At 38.2% G+C, this 22701-nt stretch overlaps 9 protein-coding genes across 9 annotated transcripts; 5 read left to right on the forward strand and 4 right to left on the reverse strand.

The window, feature by feature from the left end:
• Nucleotides 1–1102: 1102 nt before the first annotated feature.
• KQ657_000814 (uncharacterized protein) lies at nucleotides 1103–2773 on the forward strand (the record flags this gene model as incomplete). The annotated part of the gene is made up of 1 exon (XM_043191637.1): nucleotides 1103–2773. One exon carries the CDS (start codon nucleotides 1103–1105, stop codon nucleotides 2771–2773), a length of 1671 nt encoding a protein of 556 aa, XP_043048944.1.
• Nucleotides 2774–2838: 65 nt separating this feature from the next.
• KQ657_000815 (glucose-6-phosphate 1-epimerase) lies at nucleotides 2839–3747 on the reverse strand (the record flags this gene model as incomplete). Its single annotated transcript, XM_043191638.1, has 1 exon — nucleotides 2839–3747. The coding sequence occupies one exon, from the start codon at nucleotides 3745–3747 to the stop codon at nucleotides 2839–2841; it is 909 nt and encodes a 302-aa protein (XP_043048945.1).
• A 3560-nt stretch (nucleotides 3748–7307) lies between these two features.
• KQ657_000816 (uncharacterized protein) lies at nucleotides 7308–9839 on the forward strand (the record flags this gene model as incomplete). The annotated part of the gene is made up of 1 exon (XM_043191639.1): nucleotides 7308–9839. The coding sequence occupies one exon, from the start codon at nucleotides 7308–7310 to the stop codon at nucleotides 9837–9839; it is 2532 nt and encodes an 843-aa protein (XP_043048946.1).
• A 526-nt stretch (nucleotides 9840–10365) lies between these two features.
• KQ657_000817 (uncharacterized protein) lies at nucleotides 10366–11901 on the forward strand (the record flags this gene model as incomplete). Its single annotated transcript, XM_043191640.1, has 1 exon — nucleotides 10366–11901. One exon carries the CDS (start codon nucleotides 10366–10368, stop codon nucleotides 11899–11901), a length of 1536 nt encoding a protein of 511 aa, XP_043048947.1.
• A 587-nt stretch (nucleotides 11902–12488) lies between these two features.
• Nucleotides 12489–13946, forward strand: FYV10 (glucose-induced degradation complex subunit; the record flags this gene model as incomplete). Its single annotated transcript, XM_043191641.1, has 1 exon — nucleotides 12489–13946. One exon carries the CDS (start codon nucleotides 12489–12491, stop codon nucleotides 13944–13946), a length of 1458 nt encoding a protein of 485 aa, XP_043048948.1.
• Nucleotides 13947–14018: 72 nt separating this feature from the next.
• KQ657_000819 (25S rRNA (uracil2634-N3)-methyltransferase) lies at nucleotides 14019–14936 on the reverse strand (the record flags this gene model as incomplete). The annotated part of the gene is made up of 1 exon (XM_043191642.1): nucleotides 14019–14936. The coding sequence occupies one exon, from the start codon at nucleotides 14934–14936 to the stop codon at nucleotides 14019–14021; it is 918 nt and encodes a 305-aa protein (XP_043048949.1).
• Nucleotides 14937–15082: 146 nt separating this feature from the next.
• UBP1 (ubiquitin-specific protease) lies at nucleotides 15083–17682 on the reverse strand (the record flags this gene model as incomplete). Its single annotated transcript, XM_043191643.1, has 3 exons — nucleotides 15083–17130; nucleotides 17178–17185; nucleotides 17678–17682. 3 exons carry the CDS (start codon nucleotides 17680–17682, stop codon nucleotides 15083–15085), a joined length of 2061 nt encoding a protein of 686 aa, XP_043048950.1.
• A 163-nt stretch (nucleotides 17683–17845) lies between these two features.
• On the reverse strand, nucleotides 17846–19321 carry KQ657_000821 (uncharacterized protein; the record flags this gene model as incomplete). Its single annotated transcript, XM_043191644.1, has 1 exon — nucleotides 17846–19321. One exon carries the CDS (start codon nucleotides 19319–19321, stop codon nucleotides 17846–17848), a length of 1476 nt encoding a protein of 491 aa, XP_043048951.1.
• Nucleotides 19322–20338: 1017 nt separating this feature from the next.
• TRM12 (Trm12p) lies at nucleotides 20339–21328 on the forward strand (the record flags this gene model as incomplete). Its single annotated transcript, XM_043191645.1, has 1 exon — nucleotides 20339–21328. The coding sequence occupies one exon, from the start codon at nucleotides 20339–20341 to the stop codon at nucleotides 21326–21328; it is 990 nt and encodes a 329-aa protein (XP_043048952.1).
• Nucleotides 21329–22701: the final 1373 nt, after the last annotated feature.

The following is a 22701-nucleotide window of genomic DNA, read 5'->3' on the forward strand; positions in this document are numbered from 1 at the left end:
ATCCGTCTGAGTGGCATCTGAGTCCTCCATCCCTCCGGACCGAAGTTTGGGGAGTCGCATCTTTGCTCCGGTTCGCTCCGTTGTAGTTGAATCTGGGGGAAGGGATCAATTAACTTATCGTGTGGACTCAAAAAATGCAAACACCTGTGGCTTTTCAGTTAGCTCAAATGCCCCACAGATTACGTGCTGACCTCAAAAACATCAGTGTAGGACTCGGTCTCGGTCTTAGGTCTCGGAGACGATTGCCTATTACAGAGTCAATCATAAACCATTAAAGATCATAGGATAGAGCGAGACTTTACCTAATTCACCCCTCAACTTGTCATGAATGTTACGACATTGCTTCGTTCTATTTAAATTTTAACAATTTTCAACATACCTATTCTACTACAATTTTACTTACCATTGCTGGGGATACCCAACTAGATCGGCATTTGTATTGGGCGATGGAAACTCTCAGTCTCGGATCACTAGCAGTACTTGCGATTCTGATTACCACTCTAAAATAATAATGAGGTAGAAATGGAATTCTGGGTTAATAATACTTTGAAAGCACCCTGGGCTATTGTCTAGTTGTTGTGTCGAAGTGATCGACTGTTCTAACGTCCGCATCCTACTTGTCGAAGTTATGAGATCGCACCATACCACAGTTTATTAAAAAAGACACAAACTGGAAGAAAGCAGCTTCAACAAGTGTACTAAATTTTAGCAAAGATTTATGCAATGCGTAATGATAGTCATTTCGTAGATTCGTGAACACCGTAAGGTTATGATGATTCGCTATACCCAGAGTCAAAAGATGGTTCATTACCTAATCATGCGACACTACATTGTTACATTAGCGACATTTTCGCAACCATGTCGCAAGTTGATGGAATCGCAGTTTCCTAATTGGGAACAGACGAAAACACCATAACGATCACCTTCACAGACAAAAATAAAGGACAGATGACTCCTGCTTCACGTTAAAGGGACCCTCATATTTGATACTTCTTAACGGCGTTCAATGTCTGAAAAGCTGCATCAGACGACGAGAATTTTTATAGCCATAATATCATCATTACACTTTCATTGAGTTTTTGTCCGGTCACCACAGCCCACTATGGAGATTGAATACTCTTCACCAGCAGCATCGACTTCTGTCGACAATCTGTTGAATACACCCATTAAGAAGATCCAGAACTTAACCATACATTCACCTTTATCCAGTCTTAAGTTCACGTCACAATACTCAAAATCACCTTCAGGTCTTTACCCTAATCTTCAAGATATGTTTGATGCGAAATCCATCAACGATAAGGAAAATGCATATCCAAAGAACGACATTTCCTCAAAGCTTCATTCCGAACAATCTGATATCAAATCCGCCATGATAGATAAAGGGTATTCTCAAAAGATCACCAATGCAGTTCTTGATGAACTTACCATGAGGTCTTCTGAAATTTCCCAATTGATAAACTCGAAATCTTCTGTCACAGGAATGGCAGGGACTTCAAGTATTACAGCATCCCAAGAAGAAAAGGAAAAACGAAGGAAACGGTTCAGTTTGGTCCATAAATCTAGATTCAATAGAATGGAGTCGATTTCCAATCATTATTCCCTCCCTAGAATTATCAGTAATAAAAGTTTAGATATAAAGCCTGATGATCCTGCTAATCCTAGTTTCTACCGAAGTACTCAAGAGAGTTACAACTTCGACATTGATGATGATGAAGATCAGGACATGGCTAATAAACGGTTATCAACCACCACAATAGGAAGTGTAAGCAAAAGAAGAAGGACATTGAATGGACCAGAAGAAGTTTTACCTGAACTAACCACTCAAACTCAAAGTACTCATAGTACAAACCGTATTTCACCTTTGAAAAGCACCATGTCGTCCAATATTCCATCGTCTCCATTCAAGAATGCCCATTCTTCTGTTGTCCAATCACCTTTCTCCTTTTCAGCCAATCTGTCTCCTTTTAAAAGTAACATTCCTACTTTAGCATCGAGTTCTCCCTCCAAGGGAATTAGTCCATCCAAAAAATCATACAATTTAAACCTGTTACTTCAAGACGCACCCCAACTATCTCATAATCAACAGCAGCAGCAGCATGATTCCTTTGCTCGACCTCAGAAGCCACCTCAAGCCATTGATTCCACCAATCACAAGTTTCTTAAACCACATCCACCCTCATTAAAAAATAGACCTTCATCTTTAGAATTGGCAGGAGTAAAACCTAATGCATCTCGAAAGCCATCGCTTAACAATCTCAAAGAGGGGCCGTCTTTATCCCATAAATCCTCAAAGTCTAGTCTTATTCCTAGAATGCCATCTAATTCGAACTTACAGAAAAAACCACTGAACGTCAGCTTATCAAAGACTTCATCAATCCCTCATCTACAAAAAAAGCCAAGCTCTACCTTCAACAAGCCACAGCCCACCACTGGTGATTACCATAATTTGAATCAGAGACCACCAGAACTTGCATCTCCTGTTCGTTCTACGTCTTTGCATTCGTTATCTTCTTCCCACAAAAGTGTCACCAAGCCCCAGCCATTTTCATTCTACAACAAGCCTACCATTTCTTCGTCTCAAAAATCTTTAAACGGAAACCAATATCCCCTGTCACAAAGCTCATTTACAAGCTCAAAGTCAATGCATTCGTTGACTACTTCTAATAATAATAATAATAATAATAAGATACCCACGAACATTCCTGATAAATCAGCATCATTATCACAACGATCACTTTACAAATACCAACAATTCAAAAAAAGATTCCATTAATACCATCGATTATTTTTTGCATATATTATTCGTATGACAATCTATATACTTATATACGATCATTCTTAATAAATGTTTGATTGCTGTTTAATGTCATGATGGGTTTCACAGATTTGAGATCCAGACCATTTATCACCTGCCTTCAAGTTTACAAAGTCAGAGACATGGCCAGGCTCAATACAAAGCATATTGTGGTAACCCAGCTTAGGTAAGAAATCAGCCATGCCTTCAGACTTTTTAATCCAAGGATTCCAGACAACAGCATCAGGTAAGTTGACCCGTTCCAAGGTCATCAACACCTTACCCTTATCGATGATCTGGATGTACTTGTCATTCCGAACACTCTTATATATTCTGTCGAACTCCTCATGGAATTGAACGACTGGTGACTTCTCAATGTATTCTTCAGCAAGCAATTGATCAAAGCATTTCTCATCAGTCAAATTGTTCACCAACACATCAGTAATGTCTGGAATCTTATAATAGGTATGGAAAAGCCAGTTGAAGTCAAAGGCTTCATTACCGGTGTTTTCAACTTCAATATCTGTCTTAAGTGCATCATCATGCAAAGTGACAGTGAAAATCAATGTGAAGTCATATTTTCCACCTCCCCATTTCTTGTACAATTCAGGGTCAATGTTCTCAGGACCTAAACCAAATTGAACACTTGGAAGCTTCTCACCAACTTGACCTAAAAACTCCCAAGTAGAGTTCCGAGCAAACCCGTGTTGAGGAAGGGCACCCGTGGCATGGCTTTCATCCTTCAGTTTACCAAAAATGGGGAAAACTAGTGGGATACCTCCACGAACAGGCTTACTCCCATCCAAATGGGCTCCTTCACTCACCCATAATTTCTCTTCACCTGCAACCTTCCAGCTAATCACTGTGGCCCCATACTTGAGAACAGTGACTGATGTGGTGTCGTCATTGGGGAAGGTGACAATGACCTTGTCGTCGGTTTCCTGTACTGGCATTTATCAATTGATGGATAAGTAACGACTCCGGATGGATGGATCTCCAGAGACTTAAAGTATTCCAGACTCAACTCAACTCCACTTATTATAGCAATAATTAAGGGAATCGGCACATCATGCTTGTGGTAAGGACACGACCTTGGTAATCGGTAAACTCCAACCCACCAAAGGTTAAGGGTAATACGGATAGCTCTTTCGTCATCTTGTTAGTAGATCTTAATGTTTAACCTCATTGTGTATGTCGTTATACGTATAATTAGTATTTATTAGTTTAGTTTTTCTTTTATGGAAAATAAAGTGTATATTAGTGGAAAATCCACCATGATCTCTAGAAGGCTGCGTAAGGGTCAGGAAGCGTATAATTTTAAAATAACGGGTAGTATTTAACTAAATTTTATACAGTTAATGGGCTTATTTGTACACAAAGCGCATTCAAATCACTTTGTTATTTTGAATAAGTCCCTTTGATGCCTTTGAATCAGATCCTCTGTATTCGTCAAGAGATCGCAATCATCAAAGTAAAGTGGTGCAGTTCAAGTGCGTGCCAAGGGGACCCCCTATTTCCAAATAATCTAACCATTAATTCATATATTCTCCATTTTAACATATATTTGATGCAGTCTAGCTTTGAAATTACCGGAATAATGTTAATTTCGGGTCTTGTTTATCATTGTATATTTTGGCACTATAGTAACTTCTGATTGTTGGCCTTCTTGAAAAGCACATAATGGTTGCTCATCTTCCATGTAAGGTCTAAGATACGGAGCTAAAACAGGTCATTAAATAAAAATATCCTAATTTACTATACTCCAGAGAGTAAAATTTAGGTTGTGAAAGCGTAGGACTGCTGTTATCGCAGTCTAAGTTGCGTTTGTATTTGATAAGTCGAACACGTTTGATACAGGTTTTCTACATTTTATTATAAAGTCCATTAGTTAGATTTATTCTATATAATGTAAAAATAGCCATATAAATGCCCCTATCGTCTCCTAAGGGTATCATAAACTTACTTCCGCAAGTTCTCCCTTATCAACCACAATCCAGGTTAGCGTGTTGAAGATTTGTAGATGACCTGACGCGAAATGAACCAACTCAGGAACGTACATAAGTTGGATAGTCTCAATTGTATTGTTTCTTTATTGTTTGCAGTAATAGTTAAATAGTGTAAATATATCGGCCTGGTAAGGACCGAATATGGAAGTTTTGCACCCAAATACTTGTATCACAAAATGAATAGAATATTCTATACGGATCATGCAGATGTCACCAATACGCTTTACTCCATATGGGCTGCTACCTGCCCTACAGAGATGGTGTCCAAGTACATGTCAAAGTTTCAGCTTCGAATAAGCTTATATCGATTTAATGTAAAGCCAAATAACACGTGGAAGATCGGCTTAGATACCGGAGTGCAACACTGGCTTTGGCTAGACCTACCTTTCTTTTGGAAACGACTTCATACGTATGGAAGATAACTTATAACACCAGGTAATGAACATGGGCTTATGCTAAAAGTTAAAGTAGCTGAGGACCCATGACGATGCCCAAAAGTAGAATTGATTGCATCTTCAAGAAGACCAGAAGAACGAAATGTCATATGTCAGGTACCACTACCCTAGATGGTTCTTCCCTATATTAGATGATATATTGACCTTCTTTTCCAGATCTCTTAATTTCTCTATGTAGGTCTATCATACATTAAACCAAGGAATTTAATATTTGTTCTTTTATTTCTTGTGCCACAGTCAACAGGCGAAGCAGCATTACCAAACCAAGTCAAGACCCATTCTATTATTGTCCTAATAATGTGAAAGACTAGTGATATTATCAACTAGAGGGAGACCAAGTTCTTGATGTCTTTGTATTTCCAGCTGAAGTTGAAAATCATGGATGCTCAAGATTAGTAGTGAAGATGGGAAGATCAACATGTTTCATTGCTACAGTGATGAAACTTCCAAATGCAAAGAGTGATAGGTTAATTTCTTATCAAACAGCCGAAGACTCCGCTTCGATTGATTGTGCTCCACTGTACGCTTTTAGAGAAGGTAGTAGCAAAGCAACAATTAACATGAATCCCGAACTCTTAGTTGTCAACACTATGCTTGCAAAGGGATACTTCTTTGTTACTCCAGACTGAAGGGATGAACGCTGCCTTTGCAGCTGGGATCAAATCCGGTAGACATACTTTAGATGGTGTAAGGGCTGCTATAAAGTCAGGAAACTTCACCGGTCTTAATGAAAACCCAGATACTGTTTTGTGGGGTTGCAGTGGAGGATCTGTGCCTACTGGGTGGGCTGCTGCACACTAACCCCCCTACGCTCACGAATTACGCTCCCGAACTAAAATTAATCTTACGTTGTGCTTGCTTCGGAGGATGGGTTACTAACTTACCAAGTTTGTTGCATCTTGACGGAACACTTTATGCTGGGGTTTTGGTTACTGGTTTAGCAGTTTAGCAGCTGAATATCCGAAATTTACCAGACCGTTTATCAACATCTTAAAACCCTGAAAATAGATGATTTCCAGAATGCTTATAAGCATTCTCTGCTTTCGCTACTTCTTAGATACGTTGCTACCAAAGTGTTGATGGGGTTTAGACATTGAACCCAAAATGAAGGATACGATGTCCTTTATGATGCTGGTGTTACTAAAGTGTTGAAAAAGTTAACTTTCCAAAACTGTGAAGAGTCTCTTCCTGATTTTCCTTTGTAATTATATCACGGTCATAAAAATGACGTTATTTCCTTTCGATGATGCTCAAGCTGTGTAACAAGATTGGTGTGATAGAGGAGGAGAGCCTTTTGAGTTCACTGTTTCCAACTCTACAGGGCATGTTAAAGAGAATATTATGGAAGCTCCAGCTGTTGTGAAATGGATTAATAAAATTATCAATGGCGGCGCCCCAATTAAGGGTTGTCCAAAGACTTTAAGGTAAAAAAATGTGAATTTTCCTGCTACTGAAAAGGCCCCTATCACCACTACTTACAATAAGACGTTACACCAATCTTTGATCAAATAAAGAAGTTTTCCCTCTACTCGCATGCATTATCACCGTCAAATTTCTATCTTAACTTTTATACCCCTCTCTATTTTTGTTTAAGCTCGTAATTGCTGAAATTAAATACAAAACTGTTTCTTCTGACATTAGAACTAAATTGCCAATAATTGATAACAAATGCATTCATTTAATTGCAAACTTCACATCAGTATCACATTATGATGTCACGTGATAAATTGCTGATTTATATGGTAGGGTGCCACCAGAGAATGCAGCCATCTTGCACTCATATTCGGAAGAACGTTATTCCAGGGTTGGCATTTAGTTCTTTCGTGTCGGCAACTTCTCCCTTATATCCATCTTCAGAATGTGTGTGTAGGTGTGTCCTAAGATTGTAGTAGTGCATTTTATTAGTGTTCCCAGACACCAAATAGAGTAATTCGCGTCCTCTTCTTTGTGAAAGTTAGTGTTAGGGTATTCTTGTGGTGATAAAAGCATAAGGTTATAATTAGAGAGCAAATCTTGTCCACAGACTCATAGCTTTAGTTCTGTCTTGTTAACATGAACACTACGGAACAGGACAAAAGATCCAAACATAAAGATAAGGGACTGACTTATAAACAAGGTCCTATATACAATGAAGACAGTATTCCTTATGATTATATAGTGATAATTGATGCTGGATCTAGTGGATCAAGAGTCTATGTATATAACTGGTTGAATCCTTTAGTTGGGTTGGAGAAGGGTATAGATTTCAGAAAGCTTGGCGGAGGGCTGATCCGACTTGTCAAAAGATTTCACTTGGATCATAGGGAGTTGGAAGAAAGAACTGCCGAAGATAAGGATGTGCCGGAAAGGGAACGTAAAACAACTACTGAAGTTCTGTCTAAAGAGGATAAACAACACGGGAAGGATAAAGGAAATAAAGTAGACACTGATGATAAAGAAGAATCAGAAGATGACACAGATATCGAAGATGATCAGGTTGATACCGAGGAACATAGCAATTATGGTGATTTAGACGCAAATAATGATCACAAACAAGTTGACTCGGATGGCAAGAAGGGGGTTTCCACGAAGAAACCAAGCAAAAGTAAACCGAAGAAAGGACTGAATGCCAGGCTACCTGTTGTTAAGAATGGAAAGAAATGGCATAAAAAAATTAGACCCGGTATTTCATCGTTCAATGCATCTCCAAGGAAAATTGGTAATCATCATATAAAAGGGTTACTTACAATGGCTGCCTCGATTGTTCCTAAATCTCAGCATTACAGAACCCCTATTTTCCTTCATTCAACAGCTGGTATGCGGTTGCTTAACCCTACTGAGCAACAAACTATCTTGGACACTATTTGTGAGTATCTCCAAAGTAATTCAGACTTTTTTGTCCCAGAATGTTCATCCCATATAAACGTCATTACTGGGGATGTTGAAGGGATATACGGCTGGCTTTCGATCAATTCACTAATTGGTTCTTTTGATACTCCAGAACAGCACAATCATGGAAAGAATCATACAACGTATGGATTATTGGATATGGGAGGAGCTTCGACTCAGGTTGTTTTCTCTCCTAATTCAACAGAAATTGAAGAGCATCAAAATAATCTTTACAAGATTAAATTGTCCAATGTTCCAACACTTTTGAATGCTAATGCCACTTATTCCCCACCAGATCCTTTAGAGTTTGATTTATATTCTGATTCCTTTTTAGGATTCGGAATGTTTCAAGCACACAATCGTTACTTATCTTTCTTGGTTGATAAGTATCGTAAAGAACATAACCTTGGACCTGAAGATAAGTATTACAACACTATAGGGGCTCCAGTCCCTGATCCTTGCTTACCTCGGGGTTATGTTTCCTCTGAAGTGATTAACGATTATAAGGTTGATTTTACAGGTGAATCGGACTTTAAAGAATGTTTAAACAACATATTCCCTGTTCTTTCCAACTCTACTTACAGTGGGACTGATAGATGTAAGCAAATTGACGAACCTGAAGTTAGTTCTTGTTTGTTGAATGATTTAATCCCAGCTTTTGATTTCGACATTAATCATTTCTTTGGAGTCAGTGGTTATTGGGATGCCATCAACAGCTTGTTAGCTTATGATGAAAAACTAGGCAAGCGGAAGAAGAAGAAGAAAAATAAGGGCAAAGAAAAGGAGAAGGAAAATGAAGAATCTTCGGATCCGAAGGATGGTGAAGCCAGTACTTATGATTACAAAGTCATCTACGATAAGACTTCAAAGTTATGTGCTCAATCATGGAGTAAACTTCTTGAAATGAATAACAAAAAGAAAGAGAAATCTCAATTGGACCAAGATGAACTATCTGAGCTATGTTTCAAGGCTTCTTGGATTCTTAACTTTTTACATGTTGGATTAGGATTCCCTCGATTTGGTATTGACGAAGCTACTTCCCATGAAAAGCAAAAGTTTCAAAACTTACAATTAGTTGAATCACTTGGAGGATCCCAATTTTCATGGACATTAGGTCGGGCTATTCTTTATGCCAACGACGAATACGTGCAAGCTTTCAACAATTATACCCTTGCTCATACCACTGAGATGAATGACAAGTCTAGTGATATTACTCCTGTTAGAAGACCTGGATTTTATCACTCAGCTTCTTCAAGTGTTTACCGTTATGGTGCTGAACAGCAAAATGTTGTTAACCGTCCAGCATTTGTTACACCTGACCCCCAGGCAAAGTATAAGTACTATGATTACGAAAAGGGTGCATTGGGTAACGATAGCGAGCTGAAATGGTACATTGAACCACATAGATGGTACGGCATCTTCATACTTTCTTTCATGATGATGTTCATATTTTGGTTAATGCTAGGGAAATCTGGCCGCAATAGACTTCGGGAGAAAACTAGTCGTTTCACTGGTAAAGTTTTATTCAAATTCAATCAAATTGTTGGTGCCATAACTAACAAGACATTTTCTGAAGAAATGCCATATTATCCTGTGGCTAATTCTAGTAATCAATTTGTTGTGGAGGAAGACTTGGAAGAAGGCTTGGAATTAGCCACTATTACCAAAAATGGTAACAGTTCCACCGATTCCCAATTCACCATTAATAGTGCGTGAGTTTCTTGAGCCACACATCATTAGAAGAATCTCACTGACTTAGTGTAAATTTGAATTTCAAATAATGTGATAAAATATAACGTCTTGTATTACAGTATAATGGGTTTGACTCTATAAGATTCCCATTACCTTTTTACTGCGATTGTAATAAAATGGCGTTTGTACTCGCTGACATATTTGGGGCTCTAAAAAAGGCTCTACTGGGATGAAGCTTACTCTTAAGTTAATGCACGTGATTGTTCATCCACACTGACCTCTTTATGTGGTTTAGGAACAAAAGTACTTGAAGCCACATTTTCCTATTTGTCTGAGGATAAGATAACGACCTTACCGTCTCCATAACATAACCATCGTTGCTGGTAGCGCAATCATGTGGTTTGAGCCACAACTAGAGATATTTGCAACCACAGACATACGTGATCTGATCCACATTTTCATCAGGGTCGCTTCCTTAAAAGACATATAAATATTAGTTGATTTATACCCTTGATACTAATTTAATTGAGCGCTGCAGCCCACTTGAAACATGACTAAATTTAACATCAAATCTGTTGCCATCATTGGTGCTGGACCAGCTGGCATTGCTTCGTTATACGAATTCTTACATACCAATAAAGATGGAACCTCAACTGTGGGCAAGGAGGTTGCTGAAAATCCATTATTTGACAAGATAGTCGTATTCGAGCAAAAGAGCCAAGCTGGTGGAATCTGGACACCCGATATCGGTACAAAGAGTTTGAGGGTTCCTCCACAATCAATGTTTGATACTGAACAATATAACAATCCAGATGTAATTCACAAATCAGAACCCAAACCGGAAGGAGTATTAGCTGCCACAGTGGAAAATCCTATTCTGGTAAAGGTGAATCCAAAGGATGATACACATTTGGATTGGCAAGAAACTGGAGTATATCCTGATTTGTTCACTAATATTCCCAGTAGATTTGTTCGGTTTTCGTATCAACCAAATGAAGAAAAGTACCAAGACCCTTCAAGAACTATATACCCGTTTTTGTCGCATCACGAATTGACCAGCAGATTCTCTTCATTTGTAGAGAAGGAACAATTGGAGAAATATATTAGATTTAAAACAAGAATTGAAGAAGTTTACAAGGATGAAAATAACAAATGGGTTATCACTGCTAATCATGACAAGGAGACCGTTCATGAATGGTATGCCGAAGAATTTGATGCTGTGGTTGTTGCTAATGGTCACTACACTGTGCCATTTATTCCACATATTCCTGGGTTAGCTGAATATTCCAGAAAGAACCCTGAAGTAGTCATTCATGCTAAAGCTTACAAAAACGTTGATGAGTTTAATGGAAAGTCCGTCTTGAATGTTGGGGGTTCGATAAGTACTGAAAACTTGATTCAATATATCTACCCTGTTGCTAGAAGATTATCTGTTTCCCGTAGAGGTGATCATAAGGTTTTTCCATTTATCAATGAAGCCATCGTGTCTGAAGGAATAGTGGGAAAACCACCAATAGAACGTATTGATCCTGAGACAGGTATTGTTTACTTTACTGATGGTTCTCTGGAAGGTGACTTTGATAAGATTTTGTTTACCACTGGATACCACTATCATTATCCATTTTTGAAAAAGTTAATTGAAGTCGTGGCTCCCTCTAACGCTAGTAGGGTTAGTGGTTTATATTGGGATATTTTTGCAATTGAAGATCCAACATTAGCAGCTGTAGGAGTCCCAGTTACTGGGTTAAAATTCACATCTATTGAAGCAGAAGCTGCTGCTGTGGCAGGTATATGGAGTAACTCCAAGGATTTACCGTCTAAAGAAGAGCAAAGACAATGGGAACAGAAATATGTGGCTTCCAGACCCCACAATATTGATTATCACTACTATGCACCGGATGAAGTGCAAGAAAAGTACATTGATAAGGTTATTGACCAGTTTGCTTCTCCTTCAAGATATAACCCATTAATCGAAGATGGAAAGCACATTGACGATATCTTCTTAGGAGTAGCAAATTTGGAGAAGTTATTCTATAAGTTGAAGAACAATGAGTTGTCCATTAAAGATACGTTGTATAGAGATTAGCACCATATGCTTTAAATTGATATAGTTTTTTGAATAGAATTATTGCACAGTGGGTGCAAAAGAATAAATGGTTCCATCTTGGTCGTGCAGCAAGTAGTTTCTTGATATTGGGTGGTTGAGTCTCATGGGCTGGCAAACCAAATAATAAGTAAGAACAGTACACCCTGAATAATTCATGCTACTGAAAAGTATCAAAGTTACGTAGAACTCTTAGGCATTGAATGCCATTTGTATTTCCCTCTTTCCACTCTAAACATAGTCAACACCATATTTTATCATCTTCTTCCATGAGAGCATATATACCTTTCTTTTGTTGAGGCTACGACCTATCATTTTATGCCCACTAGCACTTCTGAACGCTTAAATTCATATCCCAATACATAGAACTTGGATATAAGTGCAATCTCCAGTACATATACTTTTCTGTATGGCGTTATATGAATTGACATCTTTTTCTCGCACTAGTATATGGTAGGAACACGACCACAAACCCCAGATAACTCTCCATATTTAACGTTTGTTAAGGGGCAAGTGACATTAACATCAGCACTATGGTCCGTGCCCTAATACATTAACATAATATCGTGATGACCGAACCTACGTTAAATTTCCAGATTAAAGCTCGCCAGACTCAGTTCCGGATTCCTACGGAACTACGAAAGAAGAATTTCAAGCATGTCCAAAAGTTAATCGAGAAACAGAAGCGACAGACTATGGAGGATATTAAGAAATTAGAAAAGAATAGTCTGATGCCTACAAGTATGAAGCTTGAAATGGTAAGAAAGTGTATCAAATCATTTGAACAGTATCAAGTCAAATTAAAACAAGCCATTAAGAAAGACGAGGAATACTGTGATCGTTTGAATGCAAGAGTCGATAACCTAGTTGAGGTTAGTAATTACACTTTAGACGGACTGTCCCATGGAGCAGAAAGTAACGATGATTCTCTGAAATTGGAGGCCGTTGGAACTGAGGATCAAATTTTAGATTTCAGAAACCCAAGCTTGATCAGTTGGTTTAGAAATGAAGCTGATTTATTAATAGCAGACTATTTGATTAAGACAGCTAAAAATCCAAAAGAAAATATTGGCTTGGCTTTCTTGAATAGACTCAAGAGCACTACGTTCCCTCAAATCGATAAGCTTATAGACTTTGACTTGTTCGAGCAGTTAAACAAGGTGTATGTCTCAATTGTGCGGGATCATGATCTAACGTTAGTGGTTAATTGGTTCAATGACAATAGAACTCTGTTGAAGAAGATTAATTCAAATTTAGAATTTGAAATCAATTATTGCAAATTTTTATCCCTAGTTGAATCAAAACAACTTCATGAAGCAGTCAAGTTTTCAGAGGTTAATTTATCTCCATATGGAATCAAAGCAAATTATCAGATTTCAGATTTACAAAATTATGAAAATAATTTAGCCAAATTGAAAGAGAATGGTGGACTTTTATTATTTTTGGCAGTGGAGCAAAACTCTAATTCTAAATTGAAATACTCTCATCTTTGTCTTAATGAAAATCAAAGATTTCAAGAATATAGAAAAGTGTTTTCTAAGGAAAGATGGGAAAGTTTGTCTCGTTGCTTCGTAGACAACTTCACCACGATGTATGGTATTCCCAAAAATTATCCCTTGTTTATCTATTTATCTGCTGGCCTAGCAAGTTTGAAAACAAAATCGTGTTACCGTAATCATGCCAATAGTATATTTAATCAAAATGTTGTTTCAGATCAAGCAGTTACAGACAGAACTTATTACCTGGCACGGGGACCGAACAACTACTATAAGTTATTGGAGAAAGTCAACGAATGCCCAGTTTGTTCACCGGAATTATATCAGTTGAGTAACAACTTGCCTTATGCTCAATTGATAACCAGTGTCTTCAATGAACCATATGTTTTACCAAACAACAACATTTATCCCTTTGAAAAATTGTCGAAATTGGCAGCTGCAGAATCTTTACTTCATACTGGACAAATACGTGATCCCTTAACTTTGGAACAGTTTTATGTTGAGCAATGTTTCAGAGTGTATCCAGCTTAAGTCTGTTCTGTTCATTTTGGGTCTTAGGTTATATCATTGGTGGGGTATTAATTAATATACATTTCTATATTCTTAATCATCGGAATCTGAGTCAGAATCAGTTTTAGATTTCTTTTGCTTTTTAGGAGCCACAAACTTTTCAAGTATATAGATTCTAGCATTCCTTTCTGCTGCTGGTTTGGTTGTATCTCGCACCCCATTAGTTCTTCTGTGGTGATAGCCAGGGAAAAGAGACCAGTCGAAAACACCACTTCTTTCTACCTTATATCCTTCACTTCTGGCAATCATCTTAACACCCCAAGAATTGTAGGGTTCTCCCTCGAACAAAGTGAAGATGATTTTGGAGTTGTTCGATTGACTCGCATCGTAGCCTCCAAAGTCATTCTTGGTTTGATTGTTGATCAACCTGAACACTTGTTTGGAGCTCCTAAAGAAGTCCAACATTAGTTTTTGATGATCTCTTATGTTTCTATCTACATCTTTCATTCCACGTCCAGTATGAGGGAAGTTAAACATGATTGAAGTTAAGTGCTTATTACCTGTAAAGAGTTTCATGGGCGATGACTTCCTTGCTAAATTCAAAGTTTCTACTAACTTGGTAGCATCTATGTTGTATAATACTTTGACATTATCGTTTTCTAGCACCTCCAAGTTCTCTTCAACTTGAGGGTATTTGGACTTCAATTCCTCAAGAGAATCATAACTAGTAGCCACCAAGTTTTCAGGACTAATAAGTCCTTCAGCAACAATTGATCTGGCAAATGAAAAGTCACCTTCTCCTACTAGAAGTAACGTGCTATCAGTGTCAAAGGGTATAAGCCCTTTTTTGGGTGTGGTGCTCTGTTGCTGCTTGTGATTCACTTTGGGTTTCAATTTATTAGTTAAGCTAGTTTCCATCTTGGGTTTGGTCTTTTCAAGCATTGCCTGACGAGCTAAAGCTCCCCTTAGCCCCTTGCCACCACCAAGTTTCCCCTTTAGCTTCCTTCCCATAGCTAACTAATATACTGGTGACTAAATGGTAGTACATTAAATATGCGATGCCCAACGGACTTTTTCAAGTCATCGATCAAAGGGGTGCGCACGGTACTATAATTACTATCAAATGTTGTATGAAACTCTAAACTAAACTATTCAACTCAAAGATGAGCTTGGCTTTCAGCAATTAACGCGTTGTCTGAGTTTTGTTCACTCAAGTTTTCAGCAATATCGCTAGAAGCTACTTCATCTTCGTCTTCTTCTGCTTCAAGATCTTCGTAAGAACCAGACTTTACATCATGACCCTCATGCTCGTCCTCGTTTTCTTCATCGTCATCTTCATCTTCGTCGTCCTCTTCATCTTCGTCTTCATCGGAGCTTTCTATCTCACCGTTAGGCCTGATAGCTTGAGGCTCATCTTGTTCATCTTCCTCATCTTCCTCATCTTCAACATCTATCAACTCTTCCTTGAACCCATCATCGTACTCGTAAAAGAGCATAAAGACACCTTGACAATTCACAACTTCACGCTCGGTCACAACATACACAGACTCATCACTGATTCTCCACCACGTTCCTCTAAATTTTCTGTAACAAATATAGTGTCCATAATTATGCGTTCCATAATGTGATATCACGGCCTTTAAATTGTATAGCAACAGAGGATTATAAGTTTCTCCATCTTCAATATCTTCATTGGTACTTGAAGAAGCGGGAGAATCTACAAGCAGTTGATTATCCGTTTCATCAATCTCCATAGATTCATGCTGCGATATGTTGTCGCTGAAATGAGTTCCCTTTTCGCTGATTATAGAACCGGATAAATTCCCATTCTTCATGTCTTGCTTACGGAATGGTAGTCTGGCATCCATATTGATATCGCTTGGCTCGGCCACATATTTGGAGAGGTTCAAGACACTAGGAAATGATATGTTGGAAGAGTTCTTCATCATTCTCATGGTTTGAGGGTCAAAAACAGATCTGTTGATATGAATTGACAATAATGCTGGTGGTCGACTTAAAAGGATTTGCTTGTGCTTTCGTGTCTTCTTAATCATATTTTTAGTTGCAAGTTTCTCAAAGGCTTCATCTTCGATATGGGGTAACTTCAACTCCGTTTCAATAGCAGCAAGTTTACTCTTCAACTTTTCAGTGAAAAAATCATTATCATTATTCTTTTCAATGCTCTCTTCAAGGAATTGCTTCGTTTGAATTAAACCACATCTGTTACAATTGACATCATCTATGATTTCTGGTGTAGACCAATCGTCTAATAATCCATTCAAGGTGTAATTGGTGTATCCTGAATAATAAGAACCACCATTGCTTCCTAGAGGAAAGTTCAACGAAAGACCACTGTTAACAGAGTAACGAATACCACCAACTTCACCACAATTAACACAACCAATACGTTCGGCACATACACCATCAGCAGGGGTTACCAAATTCAACGGCATTGCTTTACGATCCGATTCCAGTAAGTTAGGATCTACTTGAAATGCTGGAACGTATACATTTCCCAAATGACCCAACTGATCGCATCCTGAGATGTATTCATGCTGGTTTAAATTGTCAATGCTAACAAATTTGGAGCCCTTCTCTTTTGATGATGACTTATTGAGAGACTTGGCTTCATCAAACTTTTTGAACTCACTTTCAACTAAACCCATTACTAATTGGTAAAACTCTTGGGCATCTTCTTGATTATAGCCCAAAAAAAAGTTTTGCTTAGGACCATTGGGCATTTTATTGAGTAATTGCTTAGTACTGAATTCTCTTCCTCTAGCACCATAGGCACCATTAACATTAGTTAACAATTGCTTCAAAGCAAAAGAAAATGTAAAACTGTTTGCCTTCAACACTTCACCACTATCATTTTCATTCGTGTACAAATAAGAATCTATGAATTTAATCAATTCACGAGATGATGCCAATGATTGAATAACACTATTCATAAAGCAGGTGTTTCCCTCATTTGAAATACCACCAACTTCACCACCATTTTGCATAGCAAATTTCTCTTCCTTTGACACACGTCTATTATAACCACCTCTGCCACCACCTAAGTTCGACCCATAACCATTGAATCTTGAAAATTTCGAACTCATGAATAATATAAGGCTATTCAACTGTTCAGAAAGATATGTGAAGTTACCCTTGAATACAAAGAAAACAACAAATGCAGCAACAGCAGATGTAGAAACGAGGGCTGTAGAATTTATTAATCGATTTTGAAAATGGCTACTGGAGACGAACTTATTCCACTTTTCTAAAAGAATTTGAGTTAACGACGACACTTTGAAAGCGAATCCAACAATGAAGAATAATAATACCAAATAATAATGATTTGCCTTCTTGAGATTTATACCGTTGACGATTTCTCCTCCAAACATAAAACTTTGTTCAAATATAAAACAAAGATACCTCGTAGTATGACCACCTTCGGTTTAGCAAGTCTACTCAAAGGATATCCCAAAATCTCAAAATAAAGTCTAGGTCGAAGTATGAAAAGATTTGGTGTTTGTCTTTTATCCAGACACAAGTAAGGGCAATCTAAAGTACTTGGCTGATGTCGGCTTTGATGACTTGTGAAGTCTTTGGAAGTTATAGTCCGTATTTTTTTTTTGTATGTCAAATGTCATTGACAATTTCTTACACAAAGCGGTGAGTTGATTCCGGTTGCGCAAGGTAAGCTAAGGTAAATAATAGCTATAAAGAAACAAATTGGATTAAAAAAATGAAGACTATTTATATACTACATTAATAGACATATAAAAGGTGAGTTCTGCTAGAGTATTGAAACGTTGTCTCGACAGAGAACGCATAAATGCACTCTTGAAGCACAGTTAGTTTTTGTTTAAACCTACCAACAAATTATAATATTAGGGTGCCCTTTAACTGATCAGGAATTCACATGGTTTTACTTATCTTCCTTGACCATACATAGGAGGGGGTGGGACACCTCTACCGAAATTTTGGTATTGGTTTCCCATTTGAGGTCTATCTTTACCCCAGCCACATTTCAAAGGTCTACCATTAACTTGTAAACCGGCCAATTGAACTATGGCTAAAGCAGCTCTTTCGTGAGAATCATACTTAACGAATGCACAACCCTTTTCCGGGTGAAACTTGAAATCAACTATGAATCCGAAATTTTGCAAAAGTGGTATCAAATCATTCTGTTGTGTGTAGTGCGATATGTTCCCCAAGTAAACTGTTGTTTGCCAGGATGGGGTTTGTCTCAAAATGATGTCGTAAGATTGGGCTGACATTACAGGAATGTTGCCATTATTATTATTGATATTGTTGGGTTGTTGATTCACATTGTTGTTAATCCCATTGGTGGAATTTCCATTTCCGTTCATATTGCCAACACCAGAAAGTTGTTGCATTTGGTTACCTATGGAATTCGGTTGCACTTGTTGATTCCCTGGAACATAAGCATCAGGTGAAGGACCCCCAAAAGTCGACATTCCCATTTGAGTTTGTTGCAAATGATGGGGCATGAAGCTAGGTTGGCCGGGTAATGCATTACCAGCATGGTGAATGTGATTGCTATTGAATTGTCTGAACCTGTTAGTATTATTTTGACGATGACCATTATTTCTGAAGTTATTAATCTGATTCTGGTTGGAAGATTGCTTGTGGGATGCCCAATTACATCTGATGGCTCTACCATTAAGTTGCTCTCCATTCATGGTTTGTAAAGCCAATTCTGCATCCTGATGAGATCCAAACACAACAAACCCGTAGCCTCTTGATCGAGAAGTTTGCATATCCCACATAACATGAGCTTTCTTCACGGAAGGAAACTTCTTGAAAAAGTTGAACAACGTTTCATCATCAATATCAGGAGATAAATCCCCTACAAAAACATTAAAAGTTTCTTCATTAGCGTTTGTATTGGATGTATTTTGAAATGCCCAATTAATATTAATCTCAAAATTGTTGATAGTTTTACCATTCATGGCATGCAATGATGCATCAGCAGCAGCTGGAGTTTCAAACTTAATAAAAGCATAATTGAACCCCGGTTTATTCTTGTCATTCAAGATTCTTATGCTGGGAGCTGGTCCGTTGATTTGAAACAATTCTGCCAACATGTCCTCAGTGACAGATTTGTGCAAGCCGCCAACGTATAAGGTTTCATTACTGACTTCACGACCCCCATCGGTTGCGCTAGCTGGTACTGGATCAGGTGTAACAGAGGAGCCAGGTTGTTGCTGTTGCTGTTGCTGTTGCTGCGGTTGTTGTTGTTGTTGTTGTTGTTGTTGTTGTTGTTGTTGATCTGGGACATTATCTTCTGTAGGAGACGAAACGGATGGATCGACGGACGATTGGGGAATTTCGGTGTCCTCAGTTACGACTGAAGCCGGGGATGTCTCGAGAGGTTCAGACATCTATGATATTCAGGATATTATATAAAGCAGTAAATGGCTGGGTAAAGGAACACACAGCACAACTTAGTAAAGAGAAAGTATAGAACGAGTTAAGATAAAAAAACAAAATAGCAAAACCTCAAGTGAAGTATGGAAGACCGGCCTCTGTTGTGTAATGTTATTGCTTTATACTGCAGAATATTACTGTGTGCTATACCAGGATGGTGTCTAAACTGAAGTAGCGATAAAGAATGCTGGAAGCAATCGTTGGCTAGTAACAAATGTCAGGTTTAGAAAAAAACAAGTGGACAAGAAACACGTCCAATTGAAAATTTTATACCGTCTCAAAACAACCGGTCCTCTACACGAGCAGATAAATTAATCGATTCAGCCGGATTTTTTGTTGTGAAAAGATGCCATTGTTTGCGGAGCCCAAGCCCAAACGATCGCTTTGTTTAAGGTCTGTAACTAATTAAGAGGAATTTACATAAAGGGATATATGAAGCTTCACTCTCTGTGTGGTTTGTTTTAGTGTGTCTTGATTTGGTGGGATATATAACCCAATTAGAAAATGCACCGCGAGAAGAGCCGCACCCTTAAAGATAGTGGACAGATTCGATCCAGTAGGCTACAACATAATTGTATTGTGTGAAGAACGGGACCCAGTATAGCCCATAGTGAGCGTATACACCTTTACTTCGTGAGAGACAAGTGGTACACATTGAGTCTTCGGGTATTTTGATAATTACTCTTTCTATCAGCGATTACTTGATGGAAAAGGATCTCATATATTTGAGAGTGGAAAATGGGTCTCAAGTCAAGCAGCTTAAGCTACAACTAGAGCATTTGAAGTTGTTTAACAAACAATGTAAAATCCAGAAGCAAGGCTCGCATTTCTTAGTATACACTTTGACTGGTTCTCTTGATGACCTCATATCAATATCAGTGCCATATCTTGACACCGGCTATTACCATCAAGTACATAAGGACTCGTCCGACTTAAAAAATACAATATTGGAGTTTTATAACGTTGCCACTATGTCACCCAGCCCTAATGAAACACTTCTATCCCAGGTCCCTAAGAAATGGTCATTGTACCCTCCGATGCTTTTGTTGCAAACAGGCACTTTTGATACCATTGAATGGGAAGATGAATTTGCAAAACTAGATTCAGTTTTGAAGAATAAATTCTGGCAATACTTGCTATCTAAGAACTTCCCAGGAATAACTCATGTTGCAATAAACAAGCCTATCATTGAATCCGATATTCAACGTCGACCATTTAATATATTTCCCTTGTACGGGGATTTTGGTCCTCAGGTCCCCTTCGAGTCTGAGCCTACGGCCAATGACTTACAGCAAGCATTCTGGTGTACGGTGGTCCAGAACGGTATTCATCAAACGTGGGCTCCAAAATATACTATGTTTAGTAGAGGAAATATTAAAGAAAAGAAAAGACTTTTAGATAGTTATAAGGATTTAAATGGCCAAACGGTGTTGGACTTATACGCTGGGATCGGATATTTTACGCTTTCATATTTGAAGAACGGAGCTACAGTTTTCTGTTGGGAGTTAAACCCATGGTCAGTAGAGGCATTAGTACGTGGATGCAATAAAAACAAGTTTGGCGTTCGAGTTATAGCGAAAGATGAAATATTCTCCAAAAAGGTTTACAATGAGCTGGTTAAAAATGGTGTAAAGGCATTTATATTCAACGAGAGTAACGAGACTGCTATTTCAAGGATGAATCAACTAGGAGAGCATGTTCCTCTATCCCACGTCAATCTTGGTCTTCTACCTTCTTCCAAACCCAGTTGGCCCTTGGTAGTTGATTTAATTCACAACCATTCTACTAAAAGGAAAACTTTGGTTCATATTCATGAAAATTGCCATATCCAAGAGTTTGAGAAGTTAAAGGTGGAGATAGAGAATTATTTCGCAACAAGTCAATTTATTCATTTGGAGCAAGTCAAGACTTTTGCTCCGGATATTTGGCATGTTGTTATAGATATAGAGGTGGGTAAGTAGTATGATTCAACATAATGTATTCGTTTTAGATAGTTTGTACTTTGAATTTACCATGTAATGCCATGATTAATCTAGCCTCATCATGATTTACGGAGGAGTAATCACTTTGATTGCAAAATGTCTCTACAAAAAAGCTGTCGGATTCAAAGCTTGTTACCTTACTAAATCAGATACAACAAGAAGCTCATAATCTTTTTAGGATTTCCCATGGCAATAACCGAAACCAAACACTCCCAAGTGTAGCTACAAGGAAAAGCCATTCGAAATACCGTTGAAGAAGCCTCCCACACAATAATAGTGTCGCATATTTCTCTCGTTGTGTCGCATATTTCTCTCGTTGTGTCGCGACACACTACTCTCTCCAAAAGGTGTTTCCCATATGGCAATTCAAAGTTTACAGGACACGGAGGGGCTGTGCGGACAAATTTGTAGATGACTGACAGATTCATTGCTCTACACAAGAATGAGCAATTAGGATTCTTTTCTGCCGAAAAACGCACTAGCGAGCTACGGCACTACTATGCACATGCTGACAATACAATATGCGTAAACTACTTCCATGAAGCAAAAAAATGTACGGATCGGTCGCCGTTGTTTTGTTAGATACTATCAAAGTTCATGCTTGCACAGCCCCATGGCGACCACAGGCGGGTGTATAAATAAATTTAGGCTTAGAAGTATCTTTCGCATGGGCCCGTGAACTTCAAACAAGCTAGACTTTTGGCAATCTATCAATAGCTCCGGTCGTAGAATTATCTTGAACAGTATTGTACAACTTGAGAACTACAATGTGACATCATAGAAAGGTAAAGTTCATATTTTTCCCCTGGAATGAATGATAGATTGTTCAAAGATAAATGCCAAAGACACATAAATAATAATACGAAAGTGATACTGGTTAGAAACAATGCCTTTTTTCTTTTTGGAAATAAAACCACAATTATAGTCAAAATCGAGTTGTTGATTAGAAATGTCTGAAATTCGTTATTTCACCATCTGTCTGATTGAACACACTTTCCCTTTGAAAGCATATGCTTCTTTTCAAATGCAAGGGTGTGAGTGGATCAACTTCAATATTCTTGGCCTTTCTATGGGCTGTTGTACTTCTACCCTGTCAGTAGTTTGTCAGCTTAGTCATGCCCAGTAACTCTGTAGTCTCTTACTCCACAAAAGATTATGCACATCAGTGTCTTGAGTTAGATACACAATTTTCCTACACTACTCCCCATCAAACCATGTCATTTTCAGCAACACAAAACCATGGGCTTGCACGTACTGCAGGTTCTTTTTAAACCATACTTGATAAAAATCCTATAGTCCCACCAACTTTAAAGGTTAGCTTTTGAACTTAAGTAATAAAAGTTAAACCCACT

Source organism: Scheffersomyces spartinae (assembly GCF_019049425.1).
Source record: "Scheffersomyces spartinae strain ARV_011 chromosome Unknown scaffold_12, whole genome shotgun sequence".
Classification (NCBI taxonomy): Eukaryota; Fungi; Ascomycota; class Pichiomycetes; order Serinales; family Debaryomycetaceae; genus Lizanozyma; species Lizanozyma spartinae.